This window comes from Narcine bancroftii, chromosome 11 (genome assembly GCF_036971445.1).
Source record: "Narcine bancroftii isolate sNarBan1 chromosome 11, sNarBan1.hap1, whole genome shotgun sequence".
Lineage (NCBI taxonomy): Eukaryota > Metazoa > Chordata > Chondrichthyes > Torpediniformes > Narcinidae > Narcine > Narcine bancroftii.
In genome coordinates this window covers 44,864,264-44,891,319 of record NC_091479.1, presented here as the reverse complement: position 1 = coordinate 44,891,319, position 27,056 = coordinate 44,864,264, and the positions used below count along the sequence as shown (strand labels likewise).

The 27,056-nt window shown below is 43.6% G+C and overlaps 1 protein-coding gene across 1 annotated transcript in view; it reads right to left on the bottom strand.

The window, feature by feature from the left end:
• Positions 1-1,917: 1,917 nt before the first annotated feature.
• LOC138745207 (uncharacterized) overlaps positions 1,918-27,056 on the bottom strand; it is a 76,373-nt gene continuing 51,234 nt past the window's right edge. The window contains exons 4-5 of the mRNA XM_069902268.1: positions 3,207-3,348; positions 1,918-2,794 (exon numbers count right to left, since the gene is read on the bottom strand). Coding sequence (XP_069758369.1) covers positions 2,512-2,794; positions 3,207-3,348 — 425 coding nt within the window. The 3' untranslated portion in view covers positions 1,918-2,511. The remainder of the gene's footprint in view (positions 2,795-3,206; positions 3,349-27,056) is intronic.

Sequence of the window (27,056 nt, the reverse complement as noted above, 5' to 3'; positions counted from 1 at the left end):
TAGAATTAGGAGTTACATTAATAGTGATAAGTTTAAGGTTGATTGTTTTTTTGTTTAAAAAAAATAAAAATTTCATTTGTTTAAGTATCCATTTGTCTTGGTGATTTTCTATTGCTGCGAGGTTTTGGGGTCCTCTGGGCCTGTAACAGTCCCAAGATGAGGTCTTCTACTCCAGGACACCCAAAATGTCTTGTTTCTTCAATAAATGCAGATTCCCCCTTACTGTCATTGAAAAAGCCTGCACCTATATCTCCAATTCTCTTTCTGCCCTTACCCCACCTCCTCTTCGGCACTACAAGGACAGAATCTCACAGGTTTCTCACTTACTACCCAACAGCTGCCACATCTGACACATTATCTTTTAACACTTCCAACTTCAGCACCATCCTCTAACCTGCAACATCTAACCTGCTCCACTCATATCCTCTTTTCACAGGTGCACGTCTTTCTGTGACTCCCTCGACGGCACTACCCTCTCCACCCACCACCACCTGATGCACTCCCCATTGGAACTACAGAAATTGCCAAACTTGTCCCTACATCTCCTCTCACCTCCATCCAAGGCCACAATCAGACCTTCCAGTTGAGGCAGAGTTTCACATGAACCCCATCCATCCTAATTTCCTACATTTGGATGACTCAGTTGACCTCGATATCTGCAAGATCAAATACAGACTGGGTGAACACTCTGCTAAACACCTGGGCTCTGTGGATCTGTGAACACAAATGTTTCTAATTTAAGTCGCCACTCACCTCTGTCTGATTTCACTGTTTCCATCTCTTGATCTATTGCCCATTTCAATATATTTACTCCTTGAAGGCAGAAGACTTGACAGTGGTGTTTTCTCCATATAGTTTACCTTTGAACAACTGGCAAAATTAAGTGGCAGTTGTTGCAGAATGAATGAGGTTATTGTTCAAAATCTGCCTGTGATCGAACGTATTCTTGGACTGAATAGACATCTGGGCCAAATGGCTATTTAAAGACAATCTGTACATGATTGTACATCCTAAAGTACAATGACTACTTCTATCCACTAAAGATTGTTAAAGAGCAAGAATAGTCAATACAATCACATAAAATTCTTATCCACACAGCACACGTATTACTACACCAAACAATCACTCCTCCTTATTGGTCAGGAAGGGCCTACACTTCCCAAGGAGGCTGAGGAGGTCAAGGCCAACGCCTCTCATCCTGAGATTTTACAGGAGCGCAGTTGAGTCTCCTGTCTGGCTACACCTTTGGATGGTCTAGTAGCTGTAAAGCATCAGTCAGGAATGATGCAAAGAGTTGTGAGGATCACTGGGGTGTCCCTTCCTTCTGTAGATGACATTTACTGGGAGTGTTGTTCAAATAGGGCTCAAGGAACAGTAAAAAGACCATTTCCGTGCAGTGTACAGCATCTTTAACCACGTCCATCATCAAAATCAGGACTGCCAGGCTGGGGAATAGCTTCTTCCCACAGGCTGTGAGATGGATGAAAAGTATCCTGTAAGTGCGATAATCACCCCAAATATTTATGTATTTAGCGGCTACTTCGATAGAGCTACTAAAGCAACACACACACACACACACACACCACACACACACCAGGCTAGTCAACACAAGACTGCTTTATTCAGACTTTACAGGCTTCTTTAATTTACTGCATGTCCCGGGCTCCATGGGTCAAGGTGGAACATCATTATGAGTTTGCTGCCAATCCACAGGACCACAGGTTTAAATTAAGCCCTGAGAGTGTCCCACGCCTTTCAGCAGGAGAATCCATAGATCAATGTGCCATTCCTCAGCACACAGCACCACGCGTGGTCAGTCAATTAAATGAATGAGTTCCCAGCTGTCTGTCTTATGAATTCACGCACCTGCCAAAGAACCTTGCCCACTCGGCCCACAAGACAACTGCTACATCCCCCCCCCCCCCAGAACCGTCACCAGAAACTAACCCGCTGTCTTGCTGACCATGGATCCGTTATTTTGCTGAAGGCAAAAACGAGTGGCTGGTGGTCTGTGAACACAGTGAAATGCCGACTCTCCAAAACAAATCAGAAGTGCCGTGTGCCTTGATACAATGCACGATATTTCATCTCCAATGGCCATCAATGTCGGCTAAAGAATGTGAGATGTTGGCAATGGCCCTCGATGTACTGTTTTGGAGGTATTGAAATTCGGAGAGATAATACCGGGAAATTCATTGAGCAGGACAGCGTAGGCATCTTTGTGCAGGGTCTGGACCCCGAGATGGGAAACTCTCCCTTTGCTGCAGACTAGTGGGTATGTTTGAAAAGTGGTAGCATGAACCAATTTCCTCCAATTCACGTCTACTAGCAAGTCATGGGACTTTAAAAAATTTGCACCCATAATGGGTTGTGCAATGGAAGCCAATACGCAATTCCAATGGAATGTCACACCTCCTATCCCAAACATGACCCGTCATGTGCCAAAGCAGGGAATTATCATCCCATTTGCTGTTTGAAGAGCCAGGTATTGTTATTGATGTGGTTTATATTTCAAAATAGGTTGGGTGGGAGCAAACGGACCTCAGCACTTGTGTCTACAAGAAACGTGTCGTCTTGAAGATAAAATAGGCCCGTTCTTGTACCAGCTGCCGAGGCCAATAATAGAAGCTGGTTTTTCGTTTCCTGCCTTTCTTCTGTAATAGGTACGTGGCAGGACACATTTATGGGCATTTTTCCCACAATGGCGATGGTAAAAACACCATTTTTGCCGCCCGTCAGCGTCTTCATCCTTCTTTGACTGAACTGCTCTTCGAGGGAGGCAGTGTGGGTAAAACTAAAATATAAGAAGGGTGAGGTTATTATTATAAGGGTATATTATAGGCCGCCAAATGGGAAGAGGGAACTAGAAGAGCAAATGTGCAAGGAAGTAGCTGAGATGCCCAATAGGAATAGGCTTGGGGAAAAAGAGACCCCCATTCAAAGTTGTCTCATATCGACCAATTTATTTTTTAAATGTAGATTATAAGATAGTAGCTAATAGACTTGCAAAGTATTTGACACGTTTAATACGTTGATCTAGCAGGTTTCATTAAGAATAGATTTTCTTCTGAAAATATTGCTTGACTGTTGACGTTGTTTGAATCAATCAGTGATAGTGGTATTAGATGCGGAAAAAGCCTTTGATCAAGTTGAAAGGTACTTTTTATTTAAAATATTTGAAAGGTTTAAGTTTGGACCTTTTTTACCTTTTTTGGGTTAAAGCCTTGTATAAAAATCCTTTGGCGAGTATGGTGACGAATGGACAAATTTCAGATATGTTTAATTTAACACGCTCCACAAGGCAATGTTGTCCTTTGTCGACATTGGTGATAGAACCGGTAGCCCAGGCTAAAAGATAAAATGATAAAATTAGTGGGATTAAAATAAATGAAGAGGAATGTAAGATTCATTTGTTTGCAGATGATGTACCAATATATTTAACAAATCCTCAGCAATCATTATGACATCTGCAAACCTGTTTGGTACAATATGGAAAAATGTCTGCTTATAAGGTTAATTGGGATAAGAGGTACATATTATCAATTACAGAGGAAGATTATACTGCTGGTAAACAGATTACACAGCTTAGATGGACTAAGAAAATTAAATATTTATGGCTATTGTTTGATGCGTCTTATCAATATTTGTGTACGTTGAACTATGTTTTACTAAAGACAAAAATTAAAGCTGATTTAATTAAATGAAAAGGTCTTCCTCTGACATAAATGACACATGTGAATTGTGTTAAAATGAATATTTTTCCTTGTATTCATATCTTTTTCAATCAATTCTATGTTCACTTCCAAACATATTTTTTTAAAGAGTTATGCAGCAATCAGAATATTTTTATAGAAAAGTATATTGACTAGAGTATTATTGCAAACATTGACAGGAAAATATGCTTTCGAGACTACAATGGTCTCATTTTCAGAATTATTTATTAAACTATTAGTTAATTATCAGTTAAAATTTATTAATATGATGTTAGATGTTAATCAATCTCCTCGCTGGGCTAAAGAGGCATTTGCACAGATTTCTCATTCTATTATACATCAATGTATATTTTGATGGACTCCTCATCCTTTGCATTATTATAATGTGCCAGTATTATGACACTTAAGTGATATTTGGAATAAAAGAAATCAGGAAATAGGAACTGGAGATAAGGTTTCATTATAAATTCCATTATATCAGGATAAATTCATATCCTTCTTGATGAATAATCTCAATATTTAAAGATTTGCCATTTGAAAGGTATTCAAGTGTTTGCAGATTGTTTTGAAGATGGGATATTTCTTTCTTTTGATAGGCTTGAGGAAAATTTGAGGTACCATTAAATTCTTTCTTTGCATATTTTAAAGTATGTGCTCCAGTAGTGAAGAATTTTTGGCAGGAATTGAAGATGCCTAAGTTAACTAAATTTAAAAATGTAATTGTAAATGGGGCAGAAAGGGATTTATTTCAGAAATGTATTCTTTGTTGCAAGAGAAAATGGCTAAACTGGATTTAGATAAATCAAAGATTTAACCTTAAAATTATCTGAGGAAGGATGGACTACTATGTGTGAAGATAGTGTGACTAAATTTGGTGGACTATAATTTTCAACATCAGCTGTATTAAAAGCCGGAAAAGTTAAATAGATATGGATTTAGTCATTCAGATTTGTGTATTCATTGTGGGACTCAAATTGGTACTTTTTTTTTCAATTCTGTCTGGTTGTGTGATAAAGTAAGTCTTTTTGGAGAAAAAAATTAAAGAGTTTAAGGCGGATTTATGAGAGACTACTTTAATGTTAGATCCACTGCTTTTTTTAAATAGTGTATATTACAACTTTAACAATGGGTTTAAGAATGGATAAATCTCAAATTGAATTTATTCGGTTCACATTAGTATTGGCTAGTGAATGTATTGTTATTACGTGGATAAATTATGTGGATTTAAATATGAATCGTTGGCATAAAGAAAGCTTGTATTTGTTTGGAAAAGATAACATAATTTTCATAATAATTTTTTTTATGTGAAGACATGGTCTAAAATTTACAGTCTTTTGCCTCTCTTCCTTCTTAAAGAGTGGAGTAACATTTACAATTTCCCAGTGCAGACTTGGCAGACAAGGATAGATGGACTTTAAACATGAACATGGTGAGTAATTAGTGAAGCTATTCATTCAGATATACTCCTCACAACAAGGTAATTCCAAAACACACAAGTTATAGGGTTCCACATGAGAGGCGAGGCCAATAGCCGCAGTGATCAAGACAAAGCAGAATCATACACACCATTACTACCAAGATTTACATTAGTAACATATCAGAGTCAATGTGATACTTTAAGATGAGTTACAGCACAGTAACAGACCCTTTAGGCCCACAAGCCTGTGCCTCCCAATTCACCTTCAACCACCCCCCCATACTTTTTGAACAGTGGGAAAAATCCAGAGCCCCCCCCCCACCCAACGATGGAAGTGCTCAAAAGGCTGTTAGCCTGAAATACTTAGCCGTAATTCATGTAGTGCCCAGAGGCTCTGTGAGAACTCAAACCAATGCTGACTCGAACTGAACCCCTCAATCTGTTGTAATAGTGCCCAGAACACCAAAAAATGGAATCCAATGATCCATGAAAGCCCAAACAATTGTCTCTGCAGAGATGCCGATGATAGGAATTCCATCCTGCCACCTGGTTGTCCTGTCCTCAAACGTGATCAGATAAGTACATTGCCGAGATGACGGAAGTGGACCTTCCAAGCCACAAGGTGCACATGCTGGACATGGGAATCCAAAACAACAAATTCCCCCAGCTTGAATTTCATGTGCCTGGAGACTTTCGGGCGTTGATCCAGCAAGTGAGTCCTTGCCCATAATCCAACATTCTGTTTAACATGAAGCCAGGTAAGATGTTCCTTAACCAGTTTGATTGATGCTCTTCTACCAGGAAGAGATAGATTGTGAAGAGAAATCTCCTGCCTCATAGCCGCCCACACAAATGGCATAGTCCTTTCTGTTGGGGAAAAAAAATCACAGACCAACTCTTCACCCAATTCATCCAGGGTCACATCTTGAAGAAGGAGACTAGAGTTGATCTGGTTTCACAGGATGAACCATGGCAGTGAAATCAATGGCAGTAGTTGAATGTAATGTCACACCTGGATAGGGCACCAGCCACAGCATTCGCCTTTACTCAGATGTGTTGTGTGTCCAATGAAAATTGTAGGATGAAGTCCAAGTGCTGAATCTCTCTGGGCAAGTGGAGATGTGTGCTTCTACTTGCAGTATGCAAAAGAGGCTGGTGGTCTGTACAAATGGTCAAAGGATGACCTTCCAATAAAAAGTTGAAATATTGATTTGGAGATTGGGATTCATGAGGGAATTACAAATAAACTTATTTCCAAATTGTATCTTCTACTTCAAGAGGTATCTCCAAATCCAGACTTGAATAAATAAAAAGATGGAAATTGGATTTGACAACTGAAATTGACCCATTTTGCTGGTCTGACATTTGTTGGGACAGTAATTAATGTTTTCAATAGATAAGTTAATTATAAACTTATTCATCGATTATACTTAATGCCACATCAATTAATTTATTCCAAATTTTTCAAATTTATGTTTTAGATGTGGCACAGAAATTGGTACGTTTATAGATTCTCTCTGGTTATGTCTCAAGGTGACATCATTTTGGAAAGATGTGAGCAATTTTTTGGAACAAATTATAATCATGTTTCCCATCAACACCTGAGCTTTTACTTTTGGGAAATGTAAATGATTTAGAAGCCTAATTCAAGTTCTCAAAATACCAATTAAGTATTTTTTAAAGTCACATTTGCAGTGGCCAGGAGTTGAAAAGCAAATCCATGGAAATCTGAATCCCATCTTAAAATTGATTGTGGGGAAATGCAAAATTGTATTCCCTTAGCAAAATTGATGTTTTATATTAGAAATGGTTATGATACATACATCAAAATATGCAAACCATATTTAGATATGTGTTTTGATATCTAATGTTTTCACTTCCCCACCCCACCACCACTTTTCTTTAATCTTAATGGTTGAACCTTATCATGTTGGTTTAATTCTACTATATCAAATTTCCAGCCTTTCCTTTTGGGAGGGAATAGTTATCACAGGAGCTTTGCACCTAGATCTGTATTTTTTTCTTTTATACTTTTTCTCTCTTCTCACTTTTATGTACAGTACAACCATTTATTTTTTATTCTATTTTGATCATTGAACGTATCATTTGGATATGATTCTATTATTATATTGAACTGTATACAAAACTATAAATATATATTTTTTAAAACAGAAACGTTTCACTGCGAGATAGATAGCTAAGAGTTCTTGCCCACATGTACTATACTTTGCCTGAGCCGGTGACCGCTTGGCTGGAAAAAAAGCATCTCCCAAAGATAATGTCTTTTTGAAGCAGACATCATATCCTTTGAGTTGTTCAGCAAGAGGTCATAGAGATGCTGCGACATTCACCAGGGAACAGTAATAAAAATTCCTCATACCTAAAACCATCACAACTGGCCAAATGTAATGGGGGAGGAAATTCTCAATTTCATGCACTTTCCATTCATCCGGCAAAATACCATGTGGCATAACTCGAGCTCCCAAAAATACAAGATCAGAAACACCAGAAACACTTTCCTGGGATTGATCACGATGCCACATTCCTCAAGCCTCGGAAACAATGAAATAAGGTGGCTCTTGTGCTCCTCTTCATCCACACTTACAACCAGAATCTCCTCGATCAACACAAGCACCAAAAAAACCCAAGGCCAGTGAGTTCATGGTCCATGAACCACTGGAATGTCTGAGCTGCATTCCATAGACCGAATGGTATTCTCAGAAATTCAAACATGCCGAACGGAACCATCACTGCTGTCTTCGTGACATCCGAAGACTCAAATGGAATCTAATAGTAAGCACTTTCTAGATCTATTTTGGCAAATGCACATTTGCCAAGGAGGTTTGCTGAGAAGTCTTCTAAATTTGGAATATTGTTTCAGTCAGGCACGGTGGAATTGTTCAGGGGACGATCATCTCTGCAAGGCCGCCAATCCCTAGTATTTTTCAGAACCATATGCAACCGTGAAGCCCAGCAGCTGTCAGATCTGTGGAATATGCCCAACTCTTGCCAATCCAATCTTGCAATTTTAAGATAATCTGGGGGTTTTACGAGCCTGCGTCTCAGACCCTGCCTTTATATGGTGGCTTATTGCATGTCCGTACACTATTACAATGGGATCACGAATCACTTGAGCAAGGCTCGGAAAGGGCAGGAGTCAGGTTGAAGGCTTGTCAGGCAGCAGATGGCATTGGAAGGACAACAAATGCAGCTCACTTGCATTCGAGAGCTGCAGTCCACACAACGTTTTTTCAAATACATCACTGAAAGATGTGACAAGAAATCCACTCCCAAAATGGAATTTGCCACATTTACAACTGAAAACACACCCAAAATGATTGCAAGACTGATATGAAATGTGAGTGACCTCTGGCCATGTATGATTAAGAGAATTATTTGTAGCTGAAAGAACACATGACATATTAGAAAGTCCATGTTCTTCAGGGGTTGGTGGGACCGGCACTGATCCAAAGTGACAGACAGGTTTGGAATTTTACAGAGATATGCCAAACTAATAACCTACTCTAACAACTGCCGAGTATTTTTCCATTTTCCCAGTTGCCTTCAATAATCTCTCTCAAATGAGAACAAGCTTCCAAGACAAAGGAACAGACCAGGCCACCAAGCCCATTGAGTCTGCTCCGTAAACACTAAGCTACTCGACACTCCTTCCAATTTCTAGACTTTTCCATATATCCCTTCATGCTCTCACTACGAGATACTTGTCTATTTCTTGTTTAAATACTCCCAGTGAACTGTCTTCCACTGCTGTAACAGGCAGTGAGTTCCACAGATCCATGACCCTCTGGTTAAAGAAGTTACTCCCAATCTCTATTTTATATGGATAACCTCTCATTTTCTTATCCTCGATTCACCTACCAAGGGAAACATCTTACCCGCATCCACCCTATCTAAACCTTTCAAAATACAAAATGCCTCCTTGAGATTTCTTCTTTAATTTCCTGTACTCCAATGAATACAACCCAAGAGCTGTCACACACTCCTCGTACGTTATCCTTTGCATTCTGGGAATCATCCTAGTCATTCTCCTCTGCACCCTCTCCAACAACATCACATCCTTTCTCAGATAGGGGGCCCAAAACTGCACCTGGTACTCGAAATGAGCTCTCACCAGTGCCCCATAGAGCCTCATTAACACCTCTTTACTCTTGTACACCATACCTCTTGAAATGAATGCCAACATAGCATTCACTTTCTTCATGACCAATTTCACCTGGTCATTAACTTTTAGTTTTCCTTGCACAAGGACAGCCAGGTCCCTTTGCACATCCAAGATCTGAATTTTCATCCCATCCAAATAGTATGCTTCCTGTTTATTTCCACTGCCAAAATGTACAACTGTACATTTCTCGGTGTTAAATCTCATCTGCCATCATTTTGCCCAGTTTCCTAATCTGTTTATACCCTTCTGCATCTTTACGGTTTCTACACTTCCCACTCTGTCCCCTATCTTGGTGACCTCCGCAAATTTGGCCACAAAACCATTTAAACCACAATCTAAATCATTAATTTCTTTTTCCTTGGAATATATCTATCCTGCATTCCTTTTATTACGGCCACATGCCATTCCAGAATCGATCATTACTGAACCTGAACATGTTTATTGTGATGAACATCTTCTAATAAATGTTCTGGGTTTAATCTTTTAAAATCTTGTTGTGGTTCCTCTTCATCCCCTCTTTGGAAGCTGAATTCACAAAATTTTCCAAATATTTTTTCAGCAATAATTCTGTGGTACAGAGGATTACTCATCTTTCCTAGAGGTTAAAAGTTCCATTTTGATTTTCTTGTCTCAACTGAACATTGTACAAGGTGAAGGCTGATTAAAATGGATTCAGTGATGATGGCCTTCAAACTTTGCATTATTGCTGTGGCTACACATCTTGAATGATAAAATGGTGTTTCTACTGGGAATTAACTCATGGAAATGTTCTAAATACATTCATTGGAGTTAGGCTTCTGTGACAAGTTTACTGCCCATCGGCAACTATCCTTGAAAAGAGATGAATCATCACCCAACAGAGCAGCCCAGGAATAGGCCATTTGGTGAACAATATCTGTGGTGACCATGATGCTCATTTAAATTAATCCCATCTGTCAGCACATGGTCCAAACACATCACCCATTCCCTCTTGTTCATGTGCCCAACCAAATGCCTCTTAAATCGTGGTGATTTCACCATTATCTTGGCAGCGTGTGCCAAACCCCCAACGCACTGTGCAAAACCCTGTCTCACTTCTCTCCTTTTCCTCTCTCATGTTCAATATAGGTATTGTAGTATTTTTACATCTCCCACAGGGGTGGGGGAAGAAGAAATCTACCTTCTCCAGGACTAAAATAATTGGATAAATTTCAACCAGGTCATCTCTCAGCCTCAAATACTCCAAATTTGTCCAACCTCTCCTTAGACCCAATGCTCTAAACCAAGCAACCCCCTGATAAACTCCTTTTGTCATGCAGCAACTAGAAATGCAGAAAACACTCGAAATGTGGCCTAACCACATTTATACTTCATGCCCTGCTCAATGAAGAATACTTTCTTTAACACCCTCCACTTGTGTTGCCTCTTTCAAGGAGCTCGCGCTTGGACCCCAAGATCCCTCTTTGCAACAGTATGACAAGTTCTCTCAAAGTGCAAGACACTTGTCCAGATTAAACTTCATCTGCCATTTCTCTGCCCACATTCATAAGTCATCTGGTTTGGAAGAGAGAATACAAGGGGAACTGGGTGAATCAACAGGAGTGAGAGTGAAACCTGGGGAGGGGAAGGGTGGTGGGCAGGGGTGGTGGGAAGGGTGGTGACCTAGGACAGGGAGGAATGTGTGGAGAGAGATTAGCAAACCAGAATGACAGGATGAAAGCAGTCCCTGGTAAAAGCAGAAAGGGGGAGGGGAAGATGTGACTCCAGCGTGTCGTAGGTGGCAGAAATGATAAAGTGACTGGGGATTGCATGTGGTAATTAGGAGTCCGTAATTATTTGAAAGATATTACTGCAAAATATATCAACAATGAGTAGGAAAGTAGCTTCAGTCTATTCTCCCTCTCAGAAAGAATTAGTTATAAACAAAACAATCTTTCAGCACAGCCAGGGGCAAAAGGGCTCTTAATTTAGTCTTACAATCAACAGACTTTGAAGTTACCCACCGTAAATGACTCAAAATTCAATTCTCAATTCACTGGTGGAAGTATAAGAGCCAGTGGCTTGCCTAATCAGATTAGCCTTATTCTGAGCATCCATATCGACTTCCACGCCATCAAATGCAACCCCAGTTGTTGATCCCCAATATTTTCTATCCTTACCCACTTTGCGACCACACCTACCTGAAACTGGAACAAACAACAACTAATTTTTCCATGTATAAATCATATGCAAAATAATTTACCCACATTTTCACATCACTGTAGCCACTGAGAGATAACTTCTGCCCATCAGGAAACTGCACCAGCCACTACAGGGTGCTATTTACCTTGGTGTTACTGACTCTTTTCCAGTGTTACTTTCAATCATAATGACATACTCAACATGCACAATATTTCTTTTCTTACTGACCAGAACTATAAAGCATTGAGTAAAAATGAGAAAAGCTCAAGTCAACCAGGAGATACAAACTCCTGACCGCAATGTTGAGGTGCACATTTGCTACATTATTGAAGTCTCACACAGCTTACAACAGATATTCAAAGTCAAGCAATAACAGAAATAACAGAATATTACAGCACGGTACAAGCCCTTTGGCCCACGATGTTGTGTTGATCTAGATATTCCTAACAAAAGAATAATACACTGTAGCAGCTACTATGGTAGATGCTACTTCTTTTCTTTTGCTTGGCTTTGCGGACGAAGATTTATGGAGGGGGTAAAAAGTCCACGTCAGCTGCAGGCTCGTTTGTGGCTGACAAGTCCGATGCGGGACAGGCAGACACGGTTGCAGCGGCTGCAGGGGAAAATTGGTTGGTTGGGGTTGGGTGTTAGGTTTTTCCTCCTTTGCCTTTTGTCAGTGAGATGGGCTCTGCGGTCTTCTTCAAAGGAGGTTGCTGCCCGTCAAACTGTGAGGCGCCAAGATGCACGGTTTGAGGCGATATCAGCCCACTGGCGGTGGTCAATGTGGCAGGCACCAAGAGATTTCTTTAGGCAGTCCTTGTACCTTTTCTTTGGTGCTCCTCTGTCACGGTGGCCAGTGGAGAGCTCGCCATATAACACGATCTTGGGAAGGTCCCAAGAAGGTAGATGCTACTAAATAAAGGCAAACACATACAAAGGTAGTCAACTCAATACTGCTTTATTGCAGACATACACAGACCTTTTGTTCCCTGCCTGTAAATTAGCTCGTTAGTGAATACCTGCCGGTCCACAGGATCAGCAGGTTAAGGCTACGAGCCATGAGTGCCCCACGCCTTTAGGCAGGGGCCTTCATCTGATCCACTCACTGTACTTTGCCTCCCAGCACTGTTAGCCCACGATGTGTGAGATAAATCTGTGCACTGACGGTGGCAGTTCGTAATACCGTACTGTGCGCCCGCTTCAACCCTGTTTTTATTTCACCCATGTATGCCTGTCGAAGAGTCTCTTAAATGCTCTTTATGTTATTGTAATGGATAAATATATTTGGAGAAGTTGGTAATATTTGGGATTTTGGTAAGATTGAGTGTAGGTTACATAAATACACACACACATTTTAAAACAGATCTTATTTGAAAGACTGAAGAAATATTGAAGATCTCTGGAGAATGTTATTCACATTCACAAGTAGGTGTTTATCGAACTGATGTCATAAAATGAATGACCATTGTTTGGAAATGGAGCCGGATGACTTAAAGTACCTTTCTGCGGGGTGCTTTGAGGAAAATCACTCCTGGGTTTTGTTTATATAGCAGCTTGAGCAGAAGAAATTAGTTCTGTTGTGAGCAATGAACTCTGTGGTAGCGAGAAGAAAGAAGTTACCATCTGGAAAACCCTGACGGGGCAAGTTTCATCAGCGAGACATTGAGGTGAATAATGGTGGTACCTCAGTTTTGGAAATCCTGGAACAACAAATCTCTCTCTAAAAACCCTACAAGAACCGTCCTGATTGGTAAACATTTACCTTTCAAGCACCAAAACCTGGTGAAGTTTGTACATGTTCAATTCTGTGCACAGCAGAAGATTTCCATGCATCCAGAGAACTTGGAAGAAGGAGAAGTGAGATTGAAATGTGAACCAAAGAACTTTTCTTAAATTTATACACATTACAAACATGTGCACTAAGAATTAGAAGGGGGTTAATTTGGGTTAGTTAAGTATAGAGTTAAATTAAAATTTCATTCTATTTTCATGTTTAAATTTGATTAAAAATAACTTGTTTTAAAAACCACTTGTCTGGGTGAATGTCTATTGCTACTGGTTTTGGGATCCTTTGGGCTCGAAACAATATCTGCTTGGGTAATGACATTGGGCCTGTTTAAAATAGGAAATGGCTTCTACCAGCAGGAGTTTCTATTTGAGGGAAATATTGATAGGTGGCTGGTCACATACGTTTCCCAAAAATTAATACCCTCTCCCTCCCTAAACCACATTCAGCCCCATGACATCTTTCTACGTTGCATTACTGGCACCACCAAGGACCTGATCCATTTCCCATCTCTCCTTGCAATGCCAATATGGCAGCTGCCATTAAGAACTGACAAATCACATTTTAATTCAGCAAGCAAGATGAAAATCATCCTGACGTCCTGCTTAAAAACAAGGGTCAACAAACCTTCCTAATTTTGTCACTTCATTTTTATTTGGATTCCCATGGGGCATTAGTAAAAAATGTCCCATCCATTGGCTCACCAAATTATGAGTAAAATCATGATCCCTGTTCATGAAAACCCATAACATTCAATGTTACACAGATAATCTAGGAAGAATTCTGTAATAAAGTTGAATGAAACATTGAAAGAATTTCCCCCTTATAAACGCTGAGATTATGGTGCGCCAAGAGACCAGGTGAGCAAAAAGAGGTCAAATCACTGCCACACTCGGATAGTCCAAGATGGCACGGACTCCCCTTCACTGATGAGAAGGAGCCCACTCCTAGCACCATGTATGGGCTGAGGAGCCCTACACTTCCACGTAGCGGCAGCCAGCTGGAGAGTGACAACACGACACAATGACATAAAGCTGGAAGTCGGGAAGTACGTCACCAGAAGTGGGTGGGCCAGCGAGCACACATGGGGAGTTTAAAACAGTATGTGGTAGCACTTCCACAGCGGATGCTACAAGGTGATAACTTCTTACTTGCTGCAACCAAACAGGTCTGCAAGATACACCAACCTAAATAGAAAACATGACCAGAAATTCAAGAGATCATAAATTCAAAAGGATTGGTGAAATATAACCATATAACTATTTACAGAGCGGAAACAGGCCATGTTGGCCTTTCGAGTCCGCACTTGTTCACTGATTTTGTGCACCCTCTTCAGGCATTGGTCCTGGTAGATCTTCATTCAATAACGATGGACGAATTCCTTCTTCAGCTCCCTGAGCAGCGCTCTCTCTTACTCTGTATTGTTAACACCAAAGTCCCTATATTTTTCAAGGCATTCGGACGTAACTGAGAAACATGACATTTTAGACACATGGTACGTCAGGATCAGAAGGGTTGGAGCATTATTGTTCAGGTGACACAACTTTAAAAAATAACATCTAACTTTATGAAGAATGTGATGCTACAACAGGAAAAAGGAATGGAATCAGACACATTCTATGAGCATTGGGAAGCAAAGAACATTGGATTGGTTTTCCATCCCTTCCTAAGCGACTCAATGACCCCGACAGGTCCTCCCCGACCTGCGACCGTAGTACCACGTCGGGGGAGGGTGGGTCCACGATGGTCGCAAGTCAAGGTTTTGACCGCGTGCGAGGAGATCTGAAGTCTTAGAGCCTATTTTTAAAATCAAATGATTTGACAAATGAGAACAGAGACACAGGACACGTCAAACCCAAAATGTGTGGATTGACTTTGTGACTCAGTGTCTGGGGGTCCATGGGCTGGGGGCAGCCATCTTAATTTCAGTGCACATGCGCGAGTCCTCGGTTGGTCCTTGCGCAAAAGGTTCACTCATTGGCCGTCCGTTGGCACATGCGTATCAGCCGCACATGGTCGAACTGAACACCAAGTCGCGAACCCACCACGCATGCGCCAATCTCCTTCTTACCCCCTTGCCCACCCCCTCCCTCTGGGCAGCTCCCAGCCTCGCCCTGTCGGCACCATCAGGCCCTGCACCGACGCCTCGGCTCTGGGGCCTGGCGGGCTGCAGGACCGTGTGGCTGAGGAAGGTCCCGACGCCGCCACTAACTTCTTCCATTTTGCGCTCGCGGCGACGCGACAGACTCCGATCAGGCGATGCTGCCGCCAACGTCCCGCCTCCTCACAGCAAGAGCCAATCAACCCGCGAACCCGCCCATCAATCCAACCTGACTCAGCGTCCAATCCAATAGCAGCCTCACCGAATCAACCCATTGGCTCGCACAATTGATGCAACCAATCAGCGAGCGAGCGAACACACAGACGCACCCAATCAGCATCGCAAGACAGAAAGCAGAGCCAGAGGAAGGAGCAGCAAACCATTTGGCCCATCAACTTACAACTACCCCAACAACTCAATCAAATCCTTGGGAAACACGGGATCACTTTGTCCTGGCTCCAAGATTCCTCTGATCTCAAGGAATACATTGTACCCCAACTGCAAGGGAGACTATTTATTATCAATCTTTTCCTTCATATTTATTACCACTTACAATTTAATGCCTGTTACTTTTTTCAAAGTATCTGCATCTAAGTTTGATGCATATTATCCCGCTACGAATGGATATGGCAATAAACTCATCACAAGTCCATGGATCCCAATTTCAAATGAACCTTCAACAGGGAAGAGAATTCCAATGATATTACATTTTCATTGAAGACATTTCTTCAAGTCCAAGCAGCCGATCGGTTATTGGGAAATTGTGACACTTGGTGTTCGGCTTCTTTGCATTATCCTCTCTCGATCCAAGCTACCGTGTCCTCTCATAATGTTGTCAGGTCATCTCCCTCGTTCCCAACGACAAAGAGATCCATATTCAAACTTTCCTCCTATCACCCGCTTAAAACAAACCAGAAACAAGTCTGACGATCTTTGCTGCACTTCTCACGCTTTAGGTAAGGAAACCATACATGTGACTCCCGATGTAAATGAGGAAGACCATTTGATGTTTAATTGGAGCATGCGCGCTACTGTGAAGGGTGGAAAGAAGGACACACACTCAAGAAATCAAAGTCAAAGACTCCTTTATTACACTGGCAGCTCTACTTCTATTCTCTCCCCGCTACTGTCAACTAGAGTGTTGTCACATCCGTGTCGGCCTCCAATTGGTCAGTGTTCCCATCCTTGTTGATTCCTGCTGTGTGGGTTCGCCCCTGGGACGAACGTTGTTGGTCCCCATTGACTCTGCGTGGTCACCACATTCATCGGCCATCTTGTGTACAGGGTGGCATCCCAGTTAACATGATCCCCCACCACCCCAGAACCAGTGATTGGAGCACTGTTCGCTGCTTTTGGTCACCTATATCTGCATTGTTGGGGCTGAGTGGAGACCAGTTTGCTAATGTCCAGATGTGGTGGCTTGAGGTGTTCAATGGTGAAAGTCTTCACAGTTACCGTGAAGTGTGGAATGAACGATACACACCCAAGAAGTCAAAGTCGAAGAATGGTTTGTTGAACAGGAATCTCTTGTATACCCTCCCGCTGCTGACGACAGGACTTAAGAGACGGCAGCACTGGCCTAGGATTGGTGGGTGTTCCCGCCATTGCTCATTGCTTCCCGCTGTGCAGGATGTCACCTGGGATGAAGTTTGTTGGTTCCCGCGTGATCTTCGCAGTCACCGGGTTCGTCAGGCATCTTGTGTACTGGGTTGCGTCCCGGTTAGCGGGAGGCAACAACCATATATTATGGAAGAATGTGGAGCCCATATTTACAAAGGGTGGGTGTGAATATTCCCTTTCTCCTTTAGGCCTCAGTTTATGAAAAGGGACAATAAAGTAATCAATGCTCCCGTTGGTGGTCCCTTGTACTCATTTTTCTTCTTTTCCTTTTAGCAAGGGGATGGAGGGGGCAATGGGGGTGGTCTATGGGGAGATTTCTTTCTTCTTTCTTTTAACTATGCCACATGTATTTGTATTTGATTTGTTTCATTATTAAGTATGTGAATTCTTTGGAACCAGACTGTTGGAACACCTTTTCCAATTTCCAAATTTGTTTCCAGCTCTTCTATTTCTGACATGTATTTCTTCTTCATCCCTTTTGTATGTGATATTGTTTGTCCCCATAATATACAAAACTAGTGGGCGAGGAGGCACAGTTTGACTTCCAGAATAACTTTATCTGGTCACTAATATCCTTGCCAAAATCTGGTTTTTGAAGATGGGTGGGGTTCAAAGGCCATCTCTGTGAATTAGTTGTTTTTTTTCTGGCATCAAGATAGACAGGGTCAAAGGTTCAAGATAAGTATTCGCACGAATGTTCTCCGAATTTGCTGTGTTGATAACAAAGAAAGGCCAATCCGAGTCGAGGAATAATGGGGGGATTGGCCTCCACACATCTATCAAATTTCAATCTTTCAGAAAAGCCAAGGTAGTTTTGGCTGCTTTTATTTGGGATATTGTCGAGGTTGACTTGTCCAGAACAGGATCCAGCAAAAACTAAAGCCACCCCTCCAAGTATATTTTGTCGTTCCCCCGATACCATGAGAAAAATATCCTGAATAAAGAATCATCACTGTTAGGTGGAGGGAAATTTAAAAGTATCCAGGATTCTGAGTAAATCTGACCATCAACTAATACATCTCAGCCTTGTGGATCAATCATCGTCTCTCAAAGTGTTGTTATTGATCGCCCTGGCCTTGGAGTGAAAGAATGACGATGATGCCTGTCCTACCGATTCTTTCCTCAGTTTCTTATGCTCCTGTGTGGGAAGATGGATTTCTTATAGAAAGGCAATATCAATTTGCAGGTTTTTTTTCTGTAGGGTGAACTGGCCACTGACTTCACCAGCAGGCCTCGAAGTGACCCCGCCATTTTCATCACCATGAGACACCTCGATCTATTCTGGAGGTTTCCATTTCTATTCCTTACCGTGTTTGCTTTCAGATTTACTTTTTATGTCATTCTGCTGATCCAAGTTCTTTCCTTCTTTATTTGTAAGTATTTGGACTCCTTTTTCTTGGCAGCCAGCCCCAAGAATAGTTTTCTCCACAGATGTTGGAATTTGCTCAATAGCTGAATCTAGTTGCTTCGACTTTGGTCTGTGGTCCATACTGCAGCTGTCTGACCATAAGTGGGGTTGAGGGTGTTTAAAAGATGTAAAATGTATGTGTTTGGAGAGCCCCTGGGCCAGCGTCCGTCTCACTTCACTACATCATGTGACCCTCACGAGGAGATTTTGATGAAGGTTTGCTTGGATGGGAATTTGTGGAGGTACACCACCGGCCTACTGCAGGGGGAATCTTCTGTACCTGTAAGGGGACTGGACAACACCTGGCCGGCTGTCAATCAGTCGGCCTGAATGGATCAAGCCCCACCCAATCGGGTATCAATTACCCTATGGGATATAAGCCTGCGCCAGCTTCCCAAAGCTCACTCAGAGTTACTACAGCTACAGCCAGCCTGGCTCTGTGGAAGTCTTTGTGATTTAAAGCTTGTTGTGCAGTCTTGTGTGTGTCTGATTCTGGCTAACAGCGCACCACAATTTAATCCACAAAATTTTCCCATGGCTGCCATGGAAAAACTCCTGAGTGCAGGGAGCCTTGAAGTCGTCCCAGAAGCCCAGACATGCTTCGAGATCTGGCAGCACGCGGTCAAGGCAATCATGGAGGCACACACAGGCGGCATCCTGGACTCAGATCGGAAGAGGCTGGACCTACTCCGGTCAAAGCTGGGTCCCCATGACTTCCAGGCACCAAAGGCTGCTCCACGTACAAGAGCACAATGGACACTCTCAAGAACTTGTACAAGCCCCCCATGAATGCGGTCTGTGCAAGATACCTCCTCAGCTCCCAAGCCCAGCAACCCAGGGAGATGGCTGAGTCTTACCTGGGACACATGCGAGAATTTGCCTGACCGTGTCTGATTGAACCCAGGGAAGGCTGATCCGGGACCCCTTCGTCTGAGGGCTACACTCAAGGGCCATCCAGCAGAAGCCGCTGGAAGATAATATCTACACCCTAACTAAGACAGTGGAAGTGGTCCGAACCCTGGAAACCTCAGCCCTGCACCTCGAAGCCTTTGATTCCAGGTTCCCCCAGGCTCCCTCATGGCCTTCTCACACTACAGCTGCAGCCCTAAACCGAGCTGGGGAGGAGAATGTCGCTGCGGCAGGTGCTCTTAAAACCAGCCGGCAGCTCAGCGGCCCTCTATGACCTCCCTGCTACAACTTCTGCCTTCCCTGACTACAAAGGTGCAGCATCCGGCTACGCCAGCGACGATTGCCATGTGTGCCCTGAGCACCTGGACCAGACCCCGCCCCTGACAGTGCCGCTCGGCGACAACTACAGCGACGTCATTTCCAGCTCATGGTGTGACGTCACTTCTGGCTGATGTAATGGCGTCGATGCCACCATCTGCAATGACGTCACTTCTCCCGGCACAATGAACATGAGTGGGGAAGGAGGACAGCCACACAGCGGGCCCCCACGTGCTGACACCAGATTGGGTCAGGCAGTGGACGACACGGAGGGCTCCCGACAATGATGAGAATGACGTAGTCAACACAGGTGATTACCAGGCCGCTCTGCCGATGCTCTCCATGCCTGTGTCCACCATCGGCTGTCGCACGCTGCATCCTTCAGCCCAGGACGACGCCATCTGGGCGTACATCCCCATCTCCAGGCAGCTATGGGGTGCGCAGGACCTCCTTGACCACCAGGGGCCGCTTCAGCCCTGGGGGACGAACATATTTATTTATGAATATTTTCAAAAATATACTTAATAAATGTTTCAATATCATAATATATGAAACTTTTTCTTACAAACAATAAACAAAAGCCAAATGGTCCCTCCCTCCCTCCCTCCTTCCAAACAAATGAATCCGCTCACCATCAAAGTTTATATATCTTTAAAATATATAGTATCCAATTGGGGAAACCATGCTTAAATAAATTTAATAGTTGCATTTATTGTCCTTTTTCTTTTTTGGGCCCCAATGTGGTCCAGGTCTGGCTGCCAGATCTTTACAAAAGTGTCATATTTGTTCTTTACGTTAGATGTGATGTTTCCATGTGTTTCCAGCTGTCCATTTCTGCCGTCCATTCTGCGATAAGTAGAGGGGAGTCCGACATCCAAGTGATCGCACCACTTTTTTTTGCTCCAGCCAATGCTATTTTTATCAATGAGATTGTATATTTGTTCAATTTGTTGCTGACATCCATAACATTACCTAGTAGATAGCACTCTGGGCTGCCTGTGAAAGCCACTCCTGTTATCCCGATTAATTTTTCGGTGATGTCTTGCCAAAATGGCCTCACCTTCACCCACGTCCATGTGGCCCGTCAAAAGGTTCCTGTCTCAGTCCCACATCTTTTTTTGTTTATCATTTACATCAATTCAAGCGTTAACTCAATAAAGAGAATATCATATAACAACAGAATACAAAATGATCCAAAACCTTTGGTCTATTTTCTCCCCACACCCTCCCTCCTCCTCCCCAAAGAATAATACAGTAGGTATTATTCCCAGAGTTATTTGATTTTCTAGCTAATAATTCTTAACCATGAACTAAAAAGAGTGGGTGATGTGGAGGATGTGGATGGACTTTTATTCTCCATATCCATGTACCGTTCCCGATCTGATTCCTTCAACCAGAAGTCTTTTTTTTAACGTGACACCGTTTTGCATTTCATTGTCCCATCCCTCGTTACAAAACTCTCTGCTCTCCACGTTAGTGCTGCACATTGCTTCACTGCTATGTTTGATGTTTATCTAACTTCAGTTTTGTATCTGCTTCATATATATGACCAAGCACAAATATTCTCACGTCCTTTTGTATTTTAATCTTCATAATTTGTCCTTATAATTTACTGAAATCCTTCCAAAATTCTTCCACTTTTACACAGCTCCAAACCGAATGGAAAAAAAAGTCTCGATCACCTGATTACATTGAAAACATTTCTCGGAATAATTGGAGATAAGTCCATTTAATTTATATGGAGTATAGCAGAATTGATGTGGAGATTTTTATTTTTATATCTGGCATTAATCATATTTGTAACTCCCTTGACACAATCTTGACCCTATTCTTGAATTTGTATATTTCAATCTGCTTTCTACCTTTGTTTCAATTTATATAAATCCTTTTCCCCATATTATATTTGATGTCTAGAAAAACTCCTTCCCACATCTGAAACACATTTCTGATGTTTAGGTCATTTCTCTGGGGTAAGATAAAATTGGTGTAAAATATTAGACTGAACCAGTCCATATCCTGCTTTTCTAATTGATGTCGTGCTGTCCTTACACCAATCTGACCAGCTTCTTTCTGAAATCGTCAAATCCAAGTCCGACTCCCATCTTTTTCCTGTGAACTCTGCTATCCTGGTTTTAAATTTTCTCTCTGGAGAGCATCGTACATTTCATTGATAAATTTGGGTGTATTCCCTATCCAGACTCTTTGTTCCATTTAACTAATTTTAGGTGGGGTCAATGTTGGTCCCCATCTTTCTCTTAAGAACAATCTAAGCGGGAGAAAATAGAAGAAGGTCCCATTGGCCACTCCAAATTTGTGTTTAATTGTTTGAAGAATTTCTTCCGTGTTGCAATCTTCAAAATATCTTATACCTCTGTCATAACACAAATTTAATATTCTATTGCCTTTGTTCATATTTTGACACATTGGTACTTTTCTTGAGATCCCTACCTTTTTTCCCTACATTAATTTCTTGCCATGTTCTGAACGGATATATCTGTCTTTTTTTCTCGTGATTTGATTCTCCATTTATTGATAAAATACTTTGCTTCCCTCCTCCATTGTTGTCAGGTTCATGTGGGTCCCACAGGTTGAGAACCAGACCAAAGCAAAGGTACAAAGCACACATTTATTTCCGGGATGGAAGCAGGACAAACCTCAACACACACAGTACGCAGGGGGTAAATATACACTTCCAATAACAAGGGAAAAACTGACAGAGACTGGGGGAAATTACATGAACGTACACATTCAACAGTCAGGATCAAGGTTATACTACGAACCCCCACTCCTTGACTGGTACAGACACGGCTCTTGCTACCTGACCTCGAGTCTCACCCCAACCCAGTGTGGAAGGTGCTACTTATGAGCGACGAGGACTCGAAAGAGGCCGACCAAAGGGGCACATGGTCCTTATAAATTCTGGGGGCAGTACTGGGAGGGCCAGTCACTCAGGGCAGGCTGGGCCCCATTGGCTGCTGTGGTCAATGGCTCAAAGCTAAGTGCAGGGGCTCAGCAGGGGCCAGTCGAGGTGATACACCTGGGCCATTTGGGTGAAGGTCAAGGCTGAGTCTGAGTCTGGCCGGGCTGCCTGCATTGCAGCTCCTGGTGATTTAGGTGGGCCAATTGGGTGAAGGTGAGGCGTGAGTCTGGCCGGGCTGCCTGCACTGAAGCTCCTGGTGATTTAGGTGGGCCAATTGGGTAAAGGTCAGGGTTAAGTCTGGCTGGACTGCCTGCACTGCAGCTCCTGGTGATTTAGGTAGGCCAAATGCAAGGGTCACCTGGGTGACCTTGATTGGCAGGTAGTGTGTCCTCTGAACATGAGTGCAGCAGCGCCACCTGGTGATGGACACTGCCTCTCCATAACACACACACATGTGAAGGCATAAATGCGCACACACAAACACACACACAATCATACAGATGTATACATGCATACACGCATACACACTCACCCACTCCTGCACACACTCACACACAGGCATGCAGATTGATGTACACACACACACGAGTGCATGCACACATATACCTTCATACAAACATGCACACACACATTCATGTGCACACACAAATGAACAGATACACACACAGGCGTGCAGTCACACACACATGCACCTACGCCTCCATCCTCATGAACTCGTGCACAAACACATGTACACATGCACATGCAATCACACATGGTCTCACAGACTCTCACACACAATTGCATAAATCAAGATGAAAGTGGGAAAATGTTTTAGGCAGAAAAATAGATCAAAATGATTGGAAAATGTTACGTAAAGATAATCCCACGACTGCGGAGATCGGGCCGGCACAACGTGCAGAAATAAACAGTGGCATAGAATCATAGAAGATAGGAGCAGGAGTAGGTCATTCGGCCCTTCGAGCCTGCTCCGCCATTCAACGAGATCATGGCTGATCTTAAAGTTCAGTACCCCGTCCCCGCCTTCTCTCCGTAACCTTTAATACCCTTATACTGAAGAAATAGATCTAACTCCCTCTTAAATATATTTAATGAACCTGCCTCTACTGCCCTCTGTGGCAATGAATTCCACAGATTCACCACCCTCTGGGTAAAGAAATTCCTCTTCATCTCGGTCCTAAATGGTTTGCCTATTATCCTCAAACCATGGCCCCGGGTTCTGGACTCCACCACCATTGGAAACATCCCATCTGCATCCATTCTGTCCAGTCCTGCCAGAATTTTATATGTCTCTATGAGATCCCCTCTCAATCTTCTAAACTCCAGCGAGTACAATCCCAATTTGCGCAATCTTTCCTCACAAGTCATTCCTGCCATTCCAGGTATCAGCCTGGTGAATCGCCTCTGCACTCCCTCTATTGCAAGAACATCCTTCCTTAGATAAGGTGACCAAAACTGCACACAATACTCCAGGTGTGGTCTCACCAAGGCCCTGTACAGCTGCAGTAAGGTATCCTTGTTCCTGTACTCAAACCCTCTTGATATGAAGGCCAACATACCATTTGCCTTTTTAACCGCCTGCTGTATCTGCATGCTCGCCTTCAAAGACTGGTGTACAAGTACCCCTAGGTCTCTCTGCACTTCCCCATCTCTTAATCTATTGCAATTCAAATAGTAATCTGCCCTCCGGTTTGTATTACCAAAGTAGATAACCTCACATTTATCCACATTGTCGTGCATTTGCCATGTATCTGCCCAGTCCCTCAATTTATCAAAATCACACTGGAGCTTCCTGACCCCCTCTTCCATCCACACAACCCCTCCTAGCTTAGTTTCATCTGCAAATTTGGAGATATTACATCCAATCCCCTCATCCAGATCATTAATGTAAATTGTGAACAGCTGGGGTCCCAGTACAGATCCCTGTGGCACCCCACTGGTCACCGCCTGCCACTCAGAAAACTCACTAACATGATCCCCAGGATCGCAAACCAGCGTGGTTGGAGGCTCGGGCAGTACAAGACACGCAGCCCTAGAATGGGGCTGGCCAGACTGCCCATTACCAAAGCAAGATCAGGTTGGGGAAGAAGGCAAGAATGCAAGAATATTCCCATGGGCGGGAATCCCATTTACGTTAATCATGCGGCTGATTTCAGCCAATCAAACCAACGGCGAGAATTCCAACTGTATAAAAGGAGCCTTTCCAGCCACAGTAAAGTCAGAGTGTGTGGGTTTGTTCATAGTAGACTCTACAATCACCTACGTGAGTTGGGCCTTACAATCAACCTGGCCAAATGCCAGTTCAGACTGAGCAAGATTGACTTCCTGGGTCACAGGATTACCAAAGACGGGGCCACACCACTACCTAGCAAGGTGGAGGCCATCCGCAAATTCCCGAGCCCCAGAACGACCAGAGGACTACAGGAGTTTGTGGGGATGGTCAAGTTTTCTCACAGGTTAATCGCTGCAGCTGCTCGAGTCATATGCCCAATTTTCACCCTAGCAAAGGACTTGACCTGGGATGACTCTGCACGAGTATTTGTGGAAACTACGCTCCAGTCTACCCAGGCCAAACGCACCCACAGCCCTCACAGTCGATGCCTCAGGAACAGCGATTGGTGAAGTTCTGGAGCAGCAGAAAGGAGAAAGTTGGCTTCCGCTAGCTTTCTTCAGCAAGCATCTGCAGCCCTCAGGATTTCGACAGAGAGCTACTGGCGCTGTACTTAGCCATCTGCCACTTCCGGTACTTTCTCAAGGGAAGGGCTTTCACGGACCTCAAGCCACTGACATTCACCCTGGCTAAGATCTCCGATCCCTGGTCGGTACCCCGATGGAGACACTTGTTTTACATCTCGGAGTACACCACTGATGTGACACATCTCAGGAAAAGACAACATGGTCACGGACGCCTTGTCAAAGCAGAGTATCTACTGTCTGGCTAATGGACTGGACTTCGTGACACTGGAGAAGGCACAGGAGCAAGACGACGAGATCCCTCAGTACGGTCCGCCGTCACGGGGCTCCAGCTTCAGGACATCCCAGAAGATACAGGTAACACTGACCTCCTGTGTGATGTGGCCGCCAGACAGGTTTGACCCATCGTCCCAAAGGCATGGAGGTGACAAGTTGTCAACTCCATCCACGGGCTGGTGCAGCTATCAATCAGGACTACGGTCTTGCTAAAGACCAGGAAGTCAGTGTGGCATGGATTGTGGAAACAAGCCAGTGGGTGGGCCAAGATGTGCACGCAGTCCCAAACAGACAAGATACAGCAACACACCAAGGTCCTCCCACAGACTTTCAAGTCAATGGAAGGAAGGTTTGACCACATCCACGTGGACATAGTGGTGCCTTCACCAATCTCACAGGCTTTCCACTGCCTGTTCATGGTGGTTGACCGTTTCACCCGGTGGCCAGAAACAATCCCCTGGCTGACACATCCACTAGGTCCTACTCCAAAGCACTCCTCTAGTCCTGGGTACCAAGGTTTGAACTACCACACCACATAACCTCTGACATAGGAGCACAATTCACCCCCAGCCTGTGGAGTGATGATGCCAACCAGTGGGGCATTCAGCTACACCACATGATAGCATACCACTCGCTGTCCAACGGGATGGTGGAGCACTTCCACAGGCACCTCAAGGTTTCCCTTAGGACCAGACTCAAGGACTCCAACTGAGTGGACAAACTTCTGTGGGGTCTGCTAAGCATTCATACAGCACTGCAGAAGAAGACCTCCATACACCCTCCACCGAGCTCGTCAACGGAGCACCACTCATGGTCCCTGGGTATTTTGTCCCACTGTCCAGAAGACAACAGGAGGATACAATCACCTTCCTGGATAGCCTGTGTGCACAGGTCAGTTACCTGGCTCCGATCCCACCCTCCAGACACAGGCAAGCCAACTTCAACATCTCCAAAGTCCGTAAAGACTGTGAGTCCATGTTCGTGCACAGAGGGCCAATACAGAAGCCTTATGAAGACCCCTTCCAAATCATCCCAAACAACAGAGCCATCTTCGAATTAGACATTGGTGGCAAACCATAGGTTTCCACCACAGACAGGCTCAAGCTGATACACGCGAACCCGACACAACCTGTGGAGATGCCAGCACCTCGTCACAGAGGCAGATCTCCAAAGGCATTGAGGACTGCATCCACGGACACTAGAAACTGTAGCAATGTTTCTTAGGGGGCGGGGTGGGTCATGAACCGCCACCACGGAAATCAGGCTGGCACAACGCACAGTAACAAACAGCGGCATAACTCATTAACTTGACACCCGTATCACGAACCAGCGTGGTTGGAAGCTGGGGCAGTACAAGTCAGGCAGCCCTAAAATGGGGCTGGCCAGGCTGCCCAGCTAACAGAGCAACACCAGGCTGGGGAAGAAGGGGATTCGTATGGAAGAATTTTCCCGTGGGCATGAATCCTGCTTATGTTATTCATGCGGCTGATGTCAGCCAATCAATCTAACGGCGGGAACTCCAACTGTATAAAATGCACCTTTCCAGCCTCT